The 20,524-nt window shown below is 37.3% G+C and overlaps 1 protein-coding gene across 1 annotated transcript in view; it reads right to left on the bottom strand.

The window, feature by feature from the left end:
• The window catches only part of LOC139948949 (uncharacterized), a 37,346-nt gene extending 17,064 nt beyond the window's left edge, over window positions 1-20,282 (bottom strand). The window contains exons 1-18 of the mRNA XM_071947325.1: window positions 19,854-20,282; window positions 16,689-16,816; window positions 16,440-16,510; window positions 14,670-14,736; window positions 13,519-13,598; window positions 12,720-12,783; window positions 11,767-11,818; window positions 11,557-11,645; window positions 11,036-11,101; window positions 10,283-10,351; window positions 9,166-9,335; window positions 8,344-8,431; window positions 7,313-7,406; window positions 6,715-6,766; window positions 2,733-2,847; window positions 2,449-2,520; window positions 1,202-1,294; window positions 170-250 (exon numbers count right to left, since the gene is read on the bottom strand). Coding sequence (XP_071803426.1) covers window positions 170-250; window positions 1,202-1,294; window positions 2,449-2,520; window positions 2,733-2,847; window positions 6,715-6,766; window positions 7,313-7,406; window positions 8,344-8,431; window positions 9,166-9,335; window positions 10,283-10,351; window positions 11,036-11,101; window positions 11,557-11,645; window positions 11,767-11,818; window positions 12,720-12,783; window positions 13,519-13,598; window positions 14,670-14,736; window positions 16,440-16,510; window positions 16,689-16,816; window positions 19,854-19,968 — 1,566 coding nt within the window. The 5' untranslated portion in view covers window positions 19,969-20,282. The remainder of the gene's footprint in view (window positions 1-169; window positions 251-1,201; window positions 1,295-2,448; window positions 2,521-2,732; window positions 2,848-6,714; window positions 6,767-7,312; window positions 7,407-8,343; window positions 8,432-9,165; window positions 9,336-10,282; window positions 10,352-11,035; window positions 11,102-11,556; window positions 11,646-11,766; window positions 11,819-12,719; window positions 12,784-13,518; window positions 13,599-14,669; window positions 14,737-16,439; window positions 16,511-16,688; window positions 16,817-19,853) is intronic.
• Between the last annotated feature and the right edge of the window lie 242 nt (window positions 20,283-20,524).

The following is a 20,524-nucleotide window of genomic DNA, read 5'->3' as shown; positions in this document are numbered from 1 at the left end:
TTTTCAACACTACAGACAAATCAGACTTATGTAGAAAGTTTACCATGCCCGGTAAATCTTGTCACCAGCAACCTCCTTAAAGTTACCAGAAGAACTAGCATAGAAGAACAATTTTTATAATAATATTTTTGTCATCTTTCTAGCTTTGTGAGATTTGGATGCGACTTACATTTCCCGATGACCCTGTGCACATCTCCATTATATCACACTCTGTGGAACTCTCTCTGCACATGGTGTCTGCTGGCAAATACTGTGGCAAAACAAGCAAAATATTTCATAAAATAATAATAATAATGGCTTCTTATACAGCGAGCGTATTCATCAATCAGTGACCGCCCTGGTGCTGTAACGTACAGTATTTCCTGTGGGGCTATGTCTGCACTTTGCACCATGTAATGATTTAAAAGGTGTCGTGGCGCAATATGCTGCAAATCAAACCAAAAATACTGGGGCGAACCCCTTCTCTTTTTCTCGAATAAGTGCACTGGGTGCTTTAACTTGCGCTACACAACACACAGCACCAACGGCTTTATGTCCCATCCGAAGGACGAAGCAAATAGTTAAGTGTCTTGCTTTAGGACACAGGTGTCACGCCTGGGACATGAGGTCTAATAGATGTTAAATTTGCATCAGAGATAAAGAATATTATTTGGTTTCACTGTACACGGATGTCTGTTAATAACACTGTTCACTCTTCAGTACTTTCCCCCCGGAGTTCTAGGAATCAAACTGCCTCTAGCTGCCGCACAATCTCGGTGGTCTAGTTGGTAAGACATCTGCTCTAGATTGGCGAAGGTCGGAGCTTCGAATCCCACCCGAGTAATATGCCTTAATTTTTGTTCCAAAACTCAGGAAAGTACCGAATGGGGTCATTGTACAGATTTATTCAAACCAAAGATTGAGAAAAACATCCCAGCCAAAAAAAGAATGATACAAAGTGGTGCTGAGGAAAAATCCAGACAATAAGACAATAGACTTGCGTGCGCGCGTAGAAAGGAATGATTACAGGCGCTCATTAAACTGTGCTAGATTTACCACGCTTTAATGAACCAATTCCAGGGGTTATGATAGAGCGAGACATGCTTGAAGAAAATGGCGCGGCGATCTCGAACACCCATGGGAACAAGGTTGCTACCCGAGCTCATGACTCCACAATAATCGCACTTTAACGCACAGAGTGTTTTAAAGAGAGGTATTTTACCTGACAGCTACTGCAACATTCTCCCTGGTAACAATCACTGCCTACAGTCAATTGACAGGTCTTTGAATCACAACACGGGTTACCAGCACACTCCTGTAGAGAAAAAATAGAAAAGGATGTCATTGTATCCGCACAAAAAACTTTGCATCTACTTAAAGGCAGTGGACACTATTGGTGGTAATTACTCAAAATAATTATTATCATAAACCTTTCTTGATTACGAGTAATAGGGAGAGGTTGATAGTATAAAATATTGTGAGAAACGGCTCCCTCTAAAGTAACATTGTTTTCGAGAAAGAAGTAATTTTCCACGGATTTGATTGAGACCTCAGATTAAGAACTTGAGGTCCCGAAATCAACCATCTAAATGCACACAACTTCGTGTGACAAGGGTGTTTTTTCTTTCATTATTATCTCGCAACTTCGACGACCGATTGAGCTCAAATTTTCACAGGTTTGTTATTTTATGCATATGTTGAGATACACCAACTGTGAAGACTAGTCTTTGACAATGTCCAATAGTGTCCTCTGTCTTTAAATCAGACATGCAACTTTCTAGTTGCAAAAAAAAGAGAAGATGGTCGATCACACTTAACTTTGGTACAGTGTTTTTTAGTTTTCTATGGCACTGTTTTGAAAAGTAAATGGGGAAATCACTTGATCAGCTGAAAGTTGCATGCCTGTAAAAGCATTTCATTCTGCACTACAAGCGGGGCTCAAAATTTACACTGTACCAGAGGAATGAGGCCAGCGATTATAGCTACAGGGTTTTTTTCTGGTTTTTTTTTGTTCAAATGTTAACTTTCAATGTGATAAAAATCTTACAATTCTGTTTAGTGGTGAAGAATTCTCACGCATAAAATGAGACAAACCTTCTGTTTAATGAACTGTGTGTGTATTTTTCCCCCTGACATAAACTCTGGTCCAGCAAAGATTTTGATTAACAAATACTACAGTCTTGTAGATTACACCTCCCCCCCCCACACAACAAAAAATAAATAAAAAATAATATTAATAATTAAATAAAGGATAAATTTAATAATTAAAAAAAAAAACAATTTAGAAATTCAAATCTGAGCCCTGAAATGTGTAAAAAACTTTGTATCTCAGTTAAAAATAAATAAACCACAAGGGAAACTGAGAAGGTTATCTGTTTTGATTATTAATTTGGGGCTGAGGTAAGGAGCATTTGAGGTGGTTTCATTCTAATTGTCGGATATGACTGAAGCCAGGAAGAGTTTCCTTACCGTAGGTGATCCACAGTCACAAGTCTCTGGAAATTCCAGTATTCCATTCCCACAGGAACCAAAGCTTATCAGCTGCAAGAAAACAAACAGTGTTTTCATTTTAAAGGATTTGGGTACTTTTTCTAACACAAAACACAATGTCCAAAGATCTACATTAAACTTACACAGTTTGAAGATAATGATAATACAAAGCATCCCTTTAAATATTAGTTGCTGAGGTGCTGTAGTTTTTTAGAAATAAGTAAAACAATGTCATGAAAATACGGGGGTGTAGCCAATCTTACCTCCTCTGGTGTCGGAACATTGAAGAGACAAGAATAATATCCTCTCTGCAGATGATACTCAAACGCTTCTAAACTGCAATCAGAAAATCCTGACGGTGGTTTGGGCTTCCAGTCTCTACAAAAATAAACAGAAATTCATTTTTTTTTCTTTTTTTTTTTCCTATATATTTGTTTTTGTTGTGATATTATTTCTTTAATCAGTGGACAAACCCTATTTGAGCAACTGATCCTTTGTATCAATCTTAATTGCCAAGCTAAGTGTGAAGTAACGATACATCACTACATGTATGGAAATTATTATTCCCCTTGGATAACAGCAGAACTGAAAAAACTCATCTCATTAAAACACACCCTGTTTACCAAAGCAAAAAGAGTAAACTCTCCATCTGCCTGGCTGAACTACAAACAAGTAAGGAACAAAGTGAAGAACTTGACAAAATCTTCATATTGGAATTATGTCAATCGCTTATTTGCTGCATCCGACAACAAGAGAAGCTTCTGGTGCTTTGTTCGGGATCAAAGAAAGTCCAACTGCCCCACTGCTTTTCAGTCTGCCGGTAAACTCATCCATAAGCCGGATGAAATCGCCCAAGCCTTCAATGACTTTTTCACCTTTGTCCATTCTCCAGCTGTAACATGCACAGAGACCCCTCCGTCATGTTCCCTGCCAATACCCGAGCTGCCTGAATTTACAGTTACCTTTGAATGGTTGACTAAGGCCCTATCTTCATTGTCATCTCACAAGGCACCTGGTCCAGACACAATCTCATCATCAATTCTTCGAGCTGCAAAGACCCCACTTGTACCACCATTACTGCGAGTGATGAATTTATCTCTTATGAAAGGCTCCGTTCCTAAGGTTTGGAAACTCTCACAAATCACCCCAGTATTCAAGGCCGGCAGTCGCAACTGCGTTAGTAACTATCGACCCGTTGCATTAACATCAGTAGTTTGCAAGGTATTGGAAAGAGCAATAGCAGAAAATATTAATAACCATGTGAACTCTTTATGTCTGGTTAATGAGAAGCAGCATGGTTTCACAGCTAAGAAATCATGTGTTACCCAACTCATCAATGCAACTCATGACTGGGCAAGTATTCTCGACAAGCCTCATCCACCTCGACTTGACATCATCTTCCTAGACTTCAGCAAGGCTTTCGACCTCATGCCTCACCACATTCTTCTTAACAAGCTGGCTCGTAACTTTAACATTCGTGGCCCCATGTGGAACTGGCTGAAGTCCTTTCTCACTAATCGACAACAACGAGTTACCTACCGTGGAAGCGTCTCTTCTTGGGCACCAGTAGCATCTGGAGTTCCTCAGGGAAGTGTCCTCGGTCCGCTTCTCTTCAACCTTTTCATAAGTGACATCTCGAAAAACCTATCTGCAACCGCTCTTCTTTTTGCTGATGACACCCTCATTTACCGGCCAATCAAAACTCCAGCTGATGAACAATCTCTTCAGTCTGACCTTTCTATGCTCAATCAATGGAGCACAGAAAATGGTATGAGGATCAACAAAGAGAAATCAAAAGTGATGCATATGTCTCGCTGCAAAACTCCTAATGACGAGCATCTTCCTCTTTACACACTCCAAGGTAGTGCTCTTGGTGTCGTATCTTCATATAAATACCTCGGGATAACTGTTAACAACAAGTTGAACTGGAACGATCATGTCAATACTATTGTATCAAAAGCAAACAAAACTCTTGGTTTCATTTGGCAGATTGCTGGTGGGTCATCTTCACATGCTCTTCGGTGCCTTTACATATCGCTAGTTCTGCCTATCTTACAGTATGGATTACCAGCCTGGTACCCATACACTGCCACTTTATCAGCGAAGTTAGAAGGGGTACAACGTAGGGCAAGCAGAATGTGCATGAAGCAACGGCGAGGTGACATGTCTTATGAGGAACGGTTAAAATCACTCAACTGGATGAGCCTTCCTTACAGGAGACAGCAGCACATCATTGTTTTCACCATTAAGTCTTTGTTTGGACTTATTGACTGTGATGCCATAAAGTGTAACACTATAATCAACACCCGCCATTTAGACTTGACCACATTTCACCATCACTATGCCAGAACTCAAGCTCTTAAGTACACGCCAATTCATTCATTTCCTCGGTTATGGAGCAACTTGCCGTCATACTTAAAAGACTCACTTATCCTGGATACTTTGAATGTTTTTTGTAACAAATTATCTATTTACTACCATGACCTTCAATCCCAACAAACCTACTAGTTTTGTTTTTGTTTTGTTTTTAGATCCGTTTATTTTCCTTTCATCTTGTTTATATAAATTTTGTTTTTTATTTGTTTATTCATTTATTTACTACTTTATTTATTAATTGATTGTTTGATTGTTTGATATACTTATCTATTTATTTTTTATTTATTTATGTTTATTAATCCATTAATTATTTTTTTGGATATATTTATGTTGGAAAACAGCTCATTTCCGTTGCGTGTTATTTTATTTTTTGTTACTTATTCATTTACTGATTCACCTATTTGTTTAGCCATATATTGAATTTTCGTTGATGTTTTGTTGTTTTGTTGTTTTGATTGCTTTATTCATATTTAATCATCTGTTTATTGATGTAAGAGTTTAAGTGGAAAAGGTGATTGCTTTAAGATTAACTTTTTTGTTGATTGACCTATTTTTTGTTAAATCCATCCCTTCATTGAATTATTTGTTGCTTAATCTCTTTTTTACATGTACTTTTCTAATTATTTATTCATTCATTTGTTAATACTTTTTATTTATTTGTTTTAATTAACTATTTATTTGTTTATTTATTTATTCGCTATTTGCTGGTCTAATTTCTGGTTTTGGTTTTGTTATTTTAATTTGTACTTTGTGTAAACAGATTATTTATATTTATATTTATTTCTATTTATTATTATTTTCCAAAGAGAGTATTTTATATAGTGTGTTTGCTTCCCTATGTGACTGGATTAACAGGCTTTCGAGCTACAGTGTTTAATTATACTTTTGTTGATCCTGGCCATCACATTAGGGTTGTTTTATAATTTCCTGTGCCCTTATTGTTTTTCTTGCTTTGTATTTACTTTTGAACATGTACTTATAATTATCTATTTGACATATTGTCTGCTTGTATTTGTATTTGTTTATTGGCCAAATAAAGAATAAGAATAAGAATAAGAAGCTTAGTGCTTTGGAGGAAAGCGTTTAGGGTTCTGCCCTGCGTTTCTTTAGAGGTGAAACAAAATTTAGATCATAAAAATAGACTAGAACCAATAAATTACTTAAAGTTTATGGCCATGGAAACTTATTTTTACTGATAAACATTCAAATTTACATTTTGTTGAACCCCTTTGAAAGGAAATGGCAAGTTGATTTTTAAAAATTTGGTGGTTGGAAAGAGAAGTTGGAAAGAGTACATTATCTTTAATGCAGTGTATTGGCCATGATTTCCATCTCATATCACTAGAACTAATGAGAGTCAAGTTAATCTGAAGGGTTTCTCGTAGTTACATGTAAAGGCAGTGGACACTATTGGTAGTTGTCAAAGACTAGCCTTCACAGTTGGTGTATCTCAACATATGCATAAAATAACAAACCTGTGAAAATTTGAGCTCAATCGGTCATCGAACTTGCGAGATAATAATGAAAGAAGAAAACACCCTTGTCACACGAAGTTGTGTGCGTTTAGATGGTTGATTTCGAGACCTCAAGTTCTAAATCTGAGGTGTCAAAATCAAATTCGTAGAAAATTACTTCTTTCTAGGAAACTACGTCACTTCAGAGGGAGCCGTTTCTCACAGTGTGTTATACTATCAACCCCTCCCCATTACGTCACCAAGCAAGGTTTTATGCTAATAATTATTTTAAGTAGTTACCAATAGTGTCCATTGCCTTTAAGTTCTAATTAGTCTAGTTTAGTTTGGCAGTTAAAGGTAAACCCAATATTTTCACAATCATACACTGTATCGATTATAAAATCGGTATACTTACACTGGTCTTTGGTACATCACACAGCTACCTGGACTCCCGTCACATTCACAGACTACAGAAGTAAAAACACCAAACACAATGGCAAATATTTCACTTTACAGTCATTTCCATGCATGATTTAACATTGAAGAATTCCCTAATACATGTACATACAAACACTTTATAACAAAGTAAACTACTACGGTATAGAACTATTGCTTTTTCTCCATTTTTAAAAGGCTGTTTATGTTTGGCACTGCTGGTGTTCAATCCATCTAGCCTCATTGCACTTAAAAATACATCAATTTTTTTAAGTAAGAATTTTTACATTTTATGAGGAACATTTTTTGTGTGAAAAACCTCAAGAAATTGCTAATAATTTTGTTTATGGACTTATAACAAAACCTTAAGTGGACTTCATTACTTCTGAATAATCACCAAGAAAGACAACTTCTCATGAAGATCTTTTTACAAAAATAACTTCAAGTTTGAATTTAATTTAAACGCACTAGCTACTATTGATTTACTACCAAAAGCATGAATAGTGTCCAGTGCCTTTAGGTTTGATTATCACAATTACTCTTTTAAAGTAAGATTTGAATGAACGTAATTGTTTTACCTCTGCCTGTGGTGTAGAAGTCATCATTGTAGATGTGTAGATTATGAGCCAAGCCATGGGCTAGACTAGCTGATGTCACATCAGAGTTAAATTCCTGAAAGGAAAATAGGGGGGAAAAAAAACATGAAAAGATGAACAAGAGAGGGAAAAAATGTAGTTGTTGCAAATTGTTAACCAACCGAAATGACCACTTTATGCTTATAAGCATAAAGTTTTCCAATGGCCTCACTACATAGCCAACCTATAATAGCAGAGTCTTTCTGCATGCTACAAATGTAGTTCATGAAATAGCGGAGTCTTTCTAAAAACCTCAACCATGATTGAACTCACTTGAAAACTATTAAACCCAAGTTTTATTTCATCTAAGTTTCACCCAACGTCACAAGGCCAGCTGGCAAATTCAAGTGATTTGGGCTGTCAACATAAATCAACTGCCACCAGGGGCATGTTGCCGCTTTCTCCTGGGCTGGACCAGGGCTGCCCCTTTCACGGTCTGTTAGAATGAAGGCATGGGTATCGTCCACTAGGAGCCTGGCTGGTAGAGCAGAATACACTGCCTTCCCAACTTTTGACGTCGCAATTACCAGGGCATGTTGCCACCTACTCCTGAGGATGAAAGAGGGTTACCCCTTCACAGTCCCTAATAATGTAGGCATGGGTATCATCCCAAGGGAGCCTGGCTGGTAGAGCAGAATGCACTACCTCCCCAATTATTGTGAAGGCCTTGCTTAAGGGCACAAGTGTCATGACCAGGATTTGAACCCACACTCGGCTGCCGACAACACCTGAGCTTGCGTCCAGTGAACTAGAACGCCTGGCCAAAACACAAATAGTAAGCCTGAAGTACATGTATGTGGTATGGACATGATAGAATTTTCAGACTAATAAAACCACAATCTTACATATTTTCTGAGGGCACACTAAATTGTGAAAGTTAACATATTGTAGCTTTTTTAGAGGAAAAGAAAAGAGACAAAAACGAAGTTGAAAATTAACTATTAAATATTTTCCTAGATTTAAAACAAACTTACCTCTGTGAGAGACACAGCTTTCTCTGTGCAGATAGAGTTCTGTCTACTTGTACTATAGTAAGATCTAGATCGCTCAACATTGGTGCCCCTAAAAATATAACAAACCCCATGATCAATTATGCAAAGGTAGAACAATTTATTTATATGTAATATGAGAAAGGAAATAGTTGTTTAGTCAAAAGCTGTAAAAAGAGTGATTCCTACAACAAATCTGGCACCAAGACCAGTTCTGGATTGGACAAAACTTTACTTGCCCATCAATTGATGCCCAGGCGACAGTCTACATAACATGGAAGTCTTATATAGCGCACGTGTCTACCAAACAAAGTACTGAGTATATACAAACTTTCAGAAAGATAAGTTATTGCATTGTAAACCATGTGGGATGGTTAAACAATATAATAATAATAATAACAATAGTGGCTTCTTATATATAACCTGCATATCTGTCACTCAGTGACTCAGTGCAATCAAGGCGCTGTAACATACAATATTTCCTGCACGGTATGTGGGACTACACTTGAATTATGAGATCTACACCTTTTATGAAGCAGCATGTACATGTATATAACACTTATAGGTTACAAGGTGCTGTGGCGCAATATGCAGCAAATCAAACCATGTTGCTACGTGCACTGGGTTCTTTTGTACATTTAGACTCAACACACGGGACCAACGGCTAAAAGTCACAATCTGAGAGGGTGAAGCAATGACTAAGTGTCTTGCTCAAGGACACAAATATGACGACTGGGACTCGAACCCAGACTCTGCTGTGCTATATTTACCAATATAGAACTCCTATTCTAAAAAAGATAAACTTACAAGGCCAGATGAGCGGCATCAAATCTAATGGTGCGATTAGAGTCTTTGATATACTGACGGAAATTCTCCAAGGTAAGATGGAGATTGTCTGAGATTGTAATACGATCTTCATTGTCATCCCATAGCTCAATGTATGTTATTACAAGACGAACGTTGAATGGACGAAAATACTGCAAAGAAAATTAAAAATTTTCTTTAAGTTTTTGCAAATTGTGAACATGCAGTTTTTGGTCTCACTTTGTGACACGAAAAAAATAGGGAATTCGGGTGAAAAGTAAAACATGATCAATTATGCAAAGGTAGAACAATTTATTTATATGTAATATGAGAAAGGAAATAGTTGTTTAGTCAAAAGCTGTAAAAAGAGTGATTCCTACAACAAATCTGGCACCAAGACCAGTTCTGGATTGGACAAAACTTTACTTGCCCATCAATTGATGCCCAGGCGACAGTCTACATAATATGGAAGTCTTATATAGCGCACGTGTCTACCAAACAAAGTACTAAGTATATACAAACTTTCAGAAAGATAAGTTATTGCAGTGATGAATTCTGAAACCATATTATTTAGCACTTTAAAAGGGTTTATACGGCGCTACGGCGCATACAGCAGCCACAGCCAGGAACACCGGGGTCGAACCTTTTTTCCGATAAGTGCCTGCTGGGTTCTTTTACATGCGTTATACAACACCTGGGACCATTGGCTTTATGTTCCATTAGAAGGACAAAGCAATGGTTAAGTGTCTTGCTTGTAAGGACACAAGTGTCATGGCTGGGGATTCGAACCCACACTCTGCTAATAAGAAACACTAGAGTTAGAATTCGATGCTCTTAACTTGTCATTCGTATTTCTCATGTGGGTGAATACTAGCGAGCGTGCTTGGTAGTATTTAGAAAAGATAGCAACTGGAACGTGATGTTGAATGGACCAGTGAGAATCTGACTCTTGGTCATGAATATGTATGGGGTAAAGTAAAATGAAATTGTCTCTGAGAGTCTTTCAAATTGACACAATAAATATTCATGTGTACTTATAAGACATACTTATGTATACTTATACATATTCAAGAGTAATTGTAAATATTTATGCGTATTTATACATTTCATGTGTACTTACAAGATCTGCTTCATTGACGATGTCCAACATCCGTACAAAGGCAAAGTTAGCATTGCTATATCTATTTATCTATCAGATAAAGAAAAGAAGAGTATTTAAACCAGTTCTTTAAATGAAAACCTGTATGCATGAGATAATGTGGAAGGACAACTACATTGTACTATACTAATAACAGTTAATAAGAGTCACAGTGAAACTGGATAGTAGAAAACAGAGATTTGGGTGAATGGGAAATCCACGTAATGAACTTTCTCAATAAGAAATAGCATAAAGGGTCATGTTGCCTTGGATCGGTCGAGTTGGTCTTTGAAAAGCGTTTGTAACCGTTTAGTATAAAATGCATAACAGGAGGATATTTTAAAAGTAGAATATAATGATCCACATAAGTATCACTCCAATTTGCATGGTTTTCATCGACTAAACACGGTGGCCATTTGTGGGAGTCAAATTTTTGACTCCAATAAATGGCTTCCGTATTAGTTCACTAAGTAAAAAGGAAACCACACAATTTCGAGGCATATGAGTTGATCAATGTATTCTACTTTTACAATATCTTTCTAACAAACGGTTACAAACGCTTTTCAAGACCAACTCGACCGACCGTGTTCCTTTAACAATACCCGAGTTGTAGTGATATGTGAAAGTAAAGTCTATGACCTTTAGAACATCCAAAGACAATTATAAACAATTCTTAAAATGATTTTGTAAGGAGTTTAATAACTTAAAAATTTGAAGGAATTTATAATTATTTACCATACTTGTTGAGCAGAAGATAGCCAACTCAATGTATTTCACTTCTGATGCAACATCTCTGCGAACCTAAGAAGAGAAAATGTCAGAAACCAAAACCCAAACTTTTCAACATCCAACTCAATGATTTGTTTGATTGTTGTTTGAAAAGGATTTGAGGCATACAATGTGAGGTATCAATATAAATTTGGTTTGCGGTAACACCATGTGTGTATCTACTGGCCAGGTGGAGTTAGTTCTTAGAGAACTGTCTTTCTTTATTCTACATAAAGGTAGGCTAGTCTTTTGAAAACTTGTCTTGCTGTAAATTCTGCTACCTTGGAGTAGATTGATCGGAATTCGGCAGACTTATCTACTTCTCTACTGCGGAGTAGATCGTAGTTGTAGAACATCTACTTTATAGATCCTTTTAGTTACAACAATAATTATATTTGTTTATTGAAATAAATATTATTATTATTATTATAACTAAGAGGATTCAGGCAGTCAGATTCAGTTCAGTCAGAATAATAATATTCTCTTACCCTTCTATGATGTGTGTTCGACGAAGATGCTGATGGTTCTTGCACATCAACATGGGAAATATTTAAAAGATCGTTCAAATCTTCCAAATCTGAAAGGTAAAAAATAAATTTCAGGGATGAAATTTTGCGCTGTAAAAGTGGGGGATATTTGATTTAGTACTTGGCTTACAAATGTTGACAAAAATGAAAAAGAATAAGCAAGGAATTTACCATCATAGGGTCCTTCTGGTTGAACTTGATAAAGGACATGAAGCTGTTGAGTCTAAAAAAAAGAGAAAAATTTAAATAAAAATTATCCACTTTCATATCTTATGTTTGTTTAGTTTAACGCCATTATACACTTTCGGTACAGAATTTATTTTTTTAATTCACAGATTTACAAATAACTTACAGGGTGTACAGAAGGTAATGGTGAAAGACTTCTCTTGAAATATTATTCCATGAAATGCTTTACTTTTTGAGAAACATTAAAACAATATCAATTCTCGATAGCGAGAATTACGGATTTATTTTAAACACATGTCATGACACGGCGAAACGTGCGGAAACAATAGTGGGTTTTCCCGTTATTTTCTTCCGACTGCGATGACCGATTGAGCCTACATTTATAAGTTGTGATACACGAAGTGTGGGACTTGGACAATACTGTTTACCGAAAGTGTATAATGGCTTTAAATAAGCGAAAAGGTTTGTCTGAAACCATTCCTGTTATTTCTATACATTTATTAGAATCGCAATATTTTTCCATTTTTATGCAAATGGTTTACAGGGGGTATGCTCAGATAAGTATAAAGAAGATAACAAAGAAAGCCTTCGAGAAAGACTCTGCTAGGGTCGAAACGTCAAGCCACTAAAAGAATATGCTTTATATTTTTTATAAGTCATTTTGGTCGGAGAGAAGTTTTTAACAGCTACATGTAATACTATTTTGTCAAATAAAATAAATACAAAAAAGTAAATTTATACAAAATAAACAAGAAAGAAGTGTTGTTGTGACACCATGTCGTAAAATCTCTCCTTTGAGAAGGTGTGGTTCTGATTTCTGAATAGAACTGGTTTTATCAAGTGTTTGGACAAGGCATGTTGTCTAAAGTAGTTTAAGTAAATAAAAAAACTTAATTTGGTTTTGGCTTTTCTTAAAGTTTAAGAAGTCTTTTGTCTACCTGGTTATAATGATTTGACAAAGGTTTGATGATAAAGTGATCTTCTTTCGTTACGATGGTTCCACTGTAAAAAAGAAAAAATCAAATAATTATTAACTGACAAAGTTCCAATTCAGGGTGTTTTATATTATTATTCTCGGGGGAAAAATTAACAAATAAAAACAATTTCCATGAGGGGAGGGGAACAATTCTAAAAGAAACGACCTCAATAACAAATAAAACATTTTGTCACGTGTGGGATTTGAGGCATTGCATGGTGGGTATCAATTAACAAACAGGGTTGGCAGTAGATCAATTTTTTTAAAGTCCAACAAGGGCAAATGGATCAACCAAATTATTCATGTTAAGTTAAGGGACCATTATTGCAGTGTGCAAGCTTTCGGCATGATGCCAGGTTTCCAAACTATTCAAGTTGTGGGGCCATGCATTACATATAAGTTGAATGGCCTTTTGACTAAGTTCTTTCTCTGTGATATTTGATGTGCCTTATTCAGCTGTGTCTGAGATCAATGCACAGTGAACATTATTTTGAATTATTCTACAGGAAATCTGCGCTAAGCGGCACAAAGGATATTTTGCTCAGAGTCCTGGGCAAAAATTATGAGTCCTGGGCAGGCCCACCAAGCACTGTGGCTACAACGAACACTGCTTACAAAGTTCCAATTCAGGGTATTTTGTATTATTTTGCTTGGGGAAACAAATTAACAAAGACATTTTGTACATACAAAGTCAATAATGTATGTCAATTTCTTTTAGTCTAGCAATTTCAACTAAATAAGGATGTAAAAGCTTTCCAAACCTGATTCCATTGCAGGTATTAAGACTGACTGTTGATCGGGCCACGCCCCTGACCACACCCTGATAGTGACATTGTGATGTCTGTTAAACAAAGAAAATAAATCAATCAATATAAACAAAAATAATACAAAGTATGTATCAGGGAACAACTTCATCTAGCACTTTTAACAAAATATTTTGACTTAACCGATTTTGTGCACACTTAATGGGAATATTGGGTACATGTAGCAGTTGATGATTTTTGAGTACATTTTTTTTGTAGCATTGGAAATCTGTCTGGGTGTACATCTAGCCCTCGCTTATTATATACATCCATTTTGTAAAAAATAACTTCCTGAATATCCATGTTCAACACCACTGATGTTCAATGAAGTGCGTCCAAGTATGTCTTGTTTACGAACTACGGGTTTTAAATACAACAGCTTGACATTTTTGGGAAGTCTATGGAACGTCATTTAATGTAGGACATTCCTTTTGGCAGCCAAGTCTCCCCAAATGGCAAACCCCCAAAGAAAATACCAAAAACACAATACAAACAGACCAATTGCAATTGTTGTGTGTGTGAAGGCCACCGAAGCAGTTTGCCTTTTTGAGGTATGGGGTACGTACACTATAATGAATGCAACTCTGTTGGTTTGGGTGTAAACATGTACCATGTACAAACAAATTTACCAGAACCTTATAGTGACATGTATGAATGTGTCACTATGTTCTCAAAATCGTTTATTTCCTCTGTGCATCAATTTACAAAAAATCATAACTAAAAAAGTCAAGACAGGACTACAGGTCCCAATTTCATGGCTCTACTATAAGCAAAGAATTGGGGGCTCACGGGAAGCAGAGAATTCCGTGCTAAGCATATTTCAAGGGTTAGCAGGGAATATTTGCTAATAGGCACGTACTCTAAGCTACTAAGCATTCTTCGTTTACACAGCCAGTGTAGAAATTTTGCACTTGCGCTGTATGCGAAGAATGAGCGAGACCACAGAATTCGGCGGTTAGCAGAGCCATGAAACTTGGCTTAGGAAAAAGTCAGAGAAAAAATTATATTTGAAACAATATTTGATGGGACTTGTCATTTGTCCAAGGCTGCAAAGTTAAAAAAAAGAAAATGATACAAAATTACAATGCTTTGCTTTGTTTTGTTTTTACCTGTAACTCCTCGAATGTTCCATCTTTTGTAAAGTGTCTTAACCTCACACCCGCCCTTGTGAGATCTCTGCATGCATAATAACAATGACATCATGCAAATCACATGCAAATGAATGAACAATGATTAGCTAACATGACTATATGAGTTGCGTTAATAAGCATGCTATATGCACATGTACATGTATAACATTATTTACATACCATGCCAAATATGGGAATATTTGCACACAAAAACACATCATTTTCCTCTTGTACAAAGACCAACTAATGCATAAAATAAACAATCTGTGAAAGTTTTGACTCAATTGGTCATCGAAGTTGCAAGAGAAGAGAATAATGAAAGAAAAAAACACCCTTGTTGCACAATGTTGTGTGCTTTCAGATGCATAATAAAAGGCTTCAGGCCTGAAGGCTTTTATTATTTGTGTGAGAAATTGCCTCTTTCTCAAAAACATGAAAAACTCTGTCACTTCAGAGAAAGTGAATTTCTCCATGTCCAGACTGAGCGTTTCTCACAATGTTTTAAAATATCAACAGCTCTCCATTGCTCGTCACCAAGTTCAATTTTGAAGCCAAAAGTTATTTTGAGTAATTACCAACAGTGTCCAGTTTCTTTAAGGGATATATATGTATACTGCATGCAAATCCTGTCTGTTGGATGGTATTGAGTGAATGGCTCAGGACAGACTTAATCCTGCTGGCAGCTAAGCGTAAATCTCCTATGTATGTCTCTCGACCATAGTTTTTGTTCACCCATGTGAACAAGTATAGGCCTACACGTGGTGCCTTGGGTTTTATTCCTTTAGCACACATCTGACTGCATTGCAAACACCCAGTTTGTATTGTATGTCAACACACAGTTTGCCTAGTTAAACACTGTGGAATGTCAGTGAATAAGTCTCTGCAAGTATCTTAGTTGGAAATGCTGTTCTGAGATGGCACTGCAATAATATTGTCAGGCATAATACTTCACAGAGGCAACCAAAGCGATTGTCTCCATGCAGGCCTGTATGCTTCGTTTTTAAATGGACAAGGGCACCAAGGCATTTCCTCCTTGGTAAAGGGCACCCACGAGGAGATTGTTAATTTCTATAAGAGGATTTTAAGGGCGCCAAGGCAATGACCAGGGGGCATGGAGGCAAGAAGTATCAGGCCTGCTATGCCCCCCTGGTCATTGCCTCGGTGCCCTTGAAAATAAAATGCTCCTGGGGTGTATTTCACAAAGAGTTAGGACTAGTCTTATCTCGAGTTAGGACCAGTTACTCGTCCTAACTTAGGACTATCCATGCAATTTGTATATCTCCTAGGACTAGTCCTAACTCTTTGTGAAATCGACCCCAGTAGAAGTTTATACTTTCCCAAAAGGGTGCCCTTTACCAGGAGAAAATGCATTGGCGCCCTTGTGCTATGAGTTGATCATTAACTATTTAAAAAATGTATCCTAGTGCAGTGTAAACAAAAACCACTAAGTTGAATTAAAAGAAATGCTCATCTTTGATTTTAGGATTTATTCTAATCTCATAGCTTCAAACAAACATTTCATACTGGCAGGCCTGGAATTACATGGCAGACTCGGTACATGTATCTGATGCCCCTGGCCTTGGCCTACATGTAGGTGCCCCCCCCCCCCCTAATTTCCCCTTTAAGAGTTTCCACTGGAATTACCATTCAGAATCATATTATCCCATGTTACAGCAATTATCAAGTGTCAATCTGCAAAGATAACATTTTGATTAAAAGGGATTGGTGGTTATTAATCTTGGTGCTTACCGGTTAAGTAATAAATCCAGATCAAGCTGTGTACTTTTTCCTTCTAATCTTAACTGCTTAGCACCATTTATCTGCAATGAAAGTGAAAACATAAACCTTAAAAATCAAATTACCAAGAAAAGTTTTAATGTAGTTTACATGTACCAATTATAACGATTTAAAAGTTATCGATGTTGGAAACGAACCGTAAAACATGTGCACTGCACTACAATTTCTAAATGAGTGCTTTCGTACAGTGTATTAATTTACCTTGTTAAAGTTGTCTTTCCTGTGTCTTGTAAAGTCACTGTCCTCTTGAAAACTGCTATAAACCAGTTCAAACTGGTCTAAACTAGATAAGAGTTGTTCATCTGCAGCAGTAAGAAAGGATCCAAATTCTGCAAAAAAATTCAAAACCAAAATTCAAGTTCTGGTGGCTTAGTCATCGGAGTGTGGGTTCGGGGTCAGTCATGACACTTGTGTCCTTGAGCAAGATGCTTTACTTTAATTGCTTCTCTTCACCTCAGGTATAAATTAACAGGTACCTGCAAGGGTTGAGGTTGATATGCCTATAAGTGTATGAAAAGCCACTGAAGTGATAGCAGCTGTGTCTTTCAAAGGGAGCTGGGCAAAATTAAAGGGATGTTATTGGCCCAATGACCAGGCTTATTGTGAAGTGTGCCATATATAAGAACTAGCTACAATGAAAAGGGTGCCGTGCTGTGCTTTGTCAAGAACCCAAATATAGGAGCAGCGCTGGGCGGGAATTTCTTGGATATCAAGTTTAGACAGAAAATGAGTGAATGAAAGGTTAAAGATGATCAAAAGACAAACACAAATAAATTCCATCAACATAAAGCTCCAGACTGTAAAATTCGACACTTTGTGACAATTGATAGAGGACAAACCTTTTGAAAAGGGGGGACTGTCTGTGCTTTGTCAAGAACCCCATTAAAGAAGCAGCGAGAATTACGTGGATAATCAGTTTACACAGAAAGTGAGGTCTACCTAATGAAAGGCTACCAGTCAACAATGATGATCAATAAAAGGACACAACTACCCTGGATCCTGGCATAGAGCAAGGACCAGCTACAGACTAATTCAGTGAGTACTTTGTCCAATTTGAAGAACTGAACAGAACTTGACGAGGTCATCTTAAAGCCACTGGACACTATTGTATGGTACTTACTCAAAATAATTGTTAGCACAAAAACTTACTTCGTAACAACAAGTAATGGAGAGCAATTGATCGGATAAAACATTGTGAGAAACAGCTCCCTCTGAAGTAACATAGTTTTTGAGAAAGAAGTAATTTCTCACTAAAATATTTGAATTTGATTTTGAGACTTCACAATCAGATTTTGAGGTCTCGAAATCAAGCATCTGTTTTGTTATTTTATGCATTTGATGTTGAGATACACCAAGTAAGAAGACTGGTTTTGGACAATTACCAATAGCGTCCAGTGCCTTAAAGGATCAACCTGAATGAGAGCTTTAATCCTTATAAGTCTGGCGACTATAAGTAAACAAGTTGGAATCGCTGTAAATCTTCTGCTGCTACACGGATCTTCTTTATTTTTGTACCATTTATAATTAATTGCTGTTATTATAAAAATGATACCACATTACACCAACACAAAATTTGTGCTTGTTTGTTTTCTTCAAAATTTAATTTAATTCAAAGGCACCAAAGCAATGACCGGTACCTCGGGTCAGTGGACACTATATTGGTAATTACTCAAAATAATTATTAGCATAAAACTTGGTAACGAAAAATGGGGAACCGCTTCTCAAAGTGAAACTATTAGTATAATACACTGTGGGAAGCGGCTCCCTCTGAAGAAAGGTAGTTTTCGAGAAAGAAGTAATTTTCCACAAGTTTGATTTAGAGACCTCAGATTTAGAAATTTGAGGTCTCGAAATCAAGCATCTGTTGTTCATTACCAAACGATGACCCCACCATTGAGCCAAGCCAAGTGTGACGGTTAAAACAAGGGCTGTTTCAGTGTCAAAACATACTTCATTATAACACACCTCTTGCTTTTTCTGTATGCTGGTTGGTTGAAACACGGTCACGTGGGATGAGCTAATATAGTTCAGTGATCGCGGGCGCGCATTTGTGGGAACTAGTTCCCGAGCGGGCACTAGTCTTTGAAAATAGTGCCCGGTTACAACGCCCTCTCTTTACTTCAACCGTGAACAGCAACCACAAAACTTCCTTTCCTTTCCAGATTGCTGTTCTTATTTCATATTTAAGACCGAGCTGTGTTAAAACACATATTGACTGGCATAATTCGCTAACTAGTGTACATCTATTCCCCTCGGGCCTGTGAGTAACCAGAAGAGGGGCCTATTTGTAAATAGGTCGCTCTTCTGGTCACTCAAAGTCCCTCGGGGGAATAGACATAATAATACACAAGTACTAAACTTTTACTTTTCTAAGGGGGGGGGGGGGGGGGCATAGGAGCAACTGGCCCATTTGAAATCATATATTTTTATATCAAAAATATCAGAGTAATTTTAACGGAAAGTGCAGTTTTTCTGGCAAGAAGTGCCCCCCCCCCCCCTCGCCCTAGGAAATATCACGCCTTCCCTAGAGACACAGTAACTGGGGCGGTGTATTTAAAGTTGTTTTTTTTGGACACTGATATCAATTAGTATGCCTATTTCTTTTTTTCAAAATTTTGACATTATAAATAATATAATGACCGATGTCAAAATTGCGAAAAGGAATGCCTCCCCATGTCCCCCAACCACCCTCCCCTAAAATTAGTTGAGCAGCGATAATAAACCACCCCCCCCCCCCCCCCCCCCCCCCGACGACGAGGAGAAGGGTTACATTATCATAGTTGCGATTAAACGTAACCCTCCAACCGGAACCCCGTCAGCAGGGGGGTTACGTTATTCGCCACTACCCTTAATTTATTTTTAAATGTACCGGTACATACAAAATTATTTCAACACTGAAAGTGGAATATAATTATACAAAAGGGAAAAGTTTCCGTATGGCGCCACCACTTTTTCATTCGATATAAAATAATATAGGAACTTATTTACCTGATTGATATATCCCTTTTTGTAAAAATGAGTGAAAAAGTGGTGGCGCCATACGGAAAGTTATCCTACAAAAGATGTATTTTCAAGAAAGCAAATTATGAGTTTGTAAAGCCAGTGCCCCAAAACACAAGTGCAAGCTGGCAGGTTGAGTTGTCCAAATAAGTTTGAAAAGTAACAAAGTTTTACAAAAGAATTGTTGAACAAAAATAATGCTGAATTCAAAAACAATTGTACAAAATAAAAATAAAACACTTTGCCAGGCTGTATTGTCCAGGTACCCCCCCCCCCTCCCATTCTATTTTCAAGATGTCCACTTTACAATGTTCTGCAATCCCAGCGTGCAATTTTCAAGAACACAAAACAACGAAATTCACAAACCTTTCACAGTGGTTGCTCTACACACCGCCGACTTCCCCCACAAAAGACCAGTCAAAACAACAAAAATAGTCCACGTTCGGAGCGTAGATAATGTCCACAGCCTCTTCCAATCCATATTTCAGCAGATTTCAACTCATATCAAGTAATTTTCAGGGACAAAAACGAGAATAATTGGGAGCGTTTTGAAGGTCCCGTTGTGTTCAACTTCTTGGCTGTACGAAAACGAAGACTGCGTGATATCGATTGTAAAGAAAGTTGTGCACGTAATATTTGTTTGCACAGTACACAGTGAGTACGAGTGACTTGACAAACATGTGGCCTTGGGCGGACTTGGGCCGGGACCATAAAGGGACTCAGGGAGACTCCATTGTTGTTTATACCCTGTGAAAAGTTATTTATTGTGCAAGTATTTTCTGGTGGGTTGGGAATGTTGCTGATGTGACCGTGTGTCAGTGACTCACTCAGGTGTGTCGACCTAAATTAATCGATGATTGGAATGTGACTAGTTAGAGTTCGTTTGAATTCAGAGGTAGCTACAGTCCATTCTTCCGAACAATGTATCCCGTGGCGACATTTTGTTCTTGCTTCTTGCCACCGTGTACAAAGTTATGGTTTTCGTCTCGCTTTTATTTTGTCAACTTGTGAAACTGATTTAATGAAAGCATTTGCAG

The sequence above is a fragment of the Asterias amurensis genome, chromosome 16 (genome assembly GCF_032118995.1).
Source record: "Asterias amurensis chromosome 16, ASM3211899v1".
NCBI classification, from domain to species: Eukaryota; Metazoa; Echinodermata; class Asteroidea; order Forcipulatida; family Asteriidae; genus Asterias; species Asterias amurensis.
This window is presented reverse-complemented; position numbering and strand designations above follow the sequence as displayed.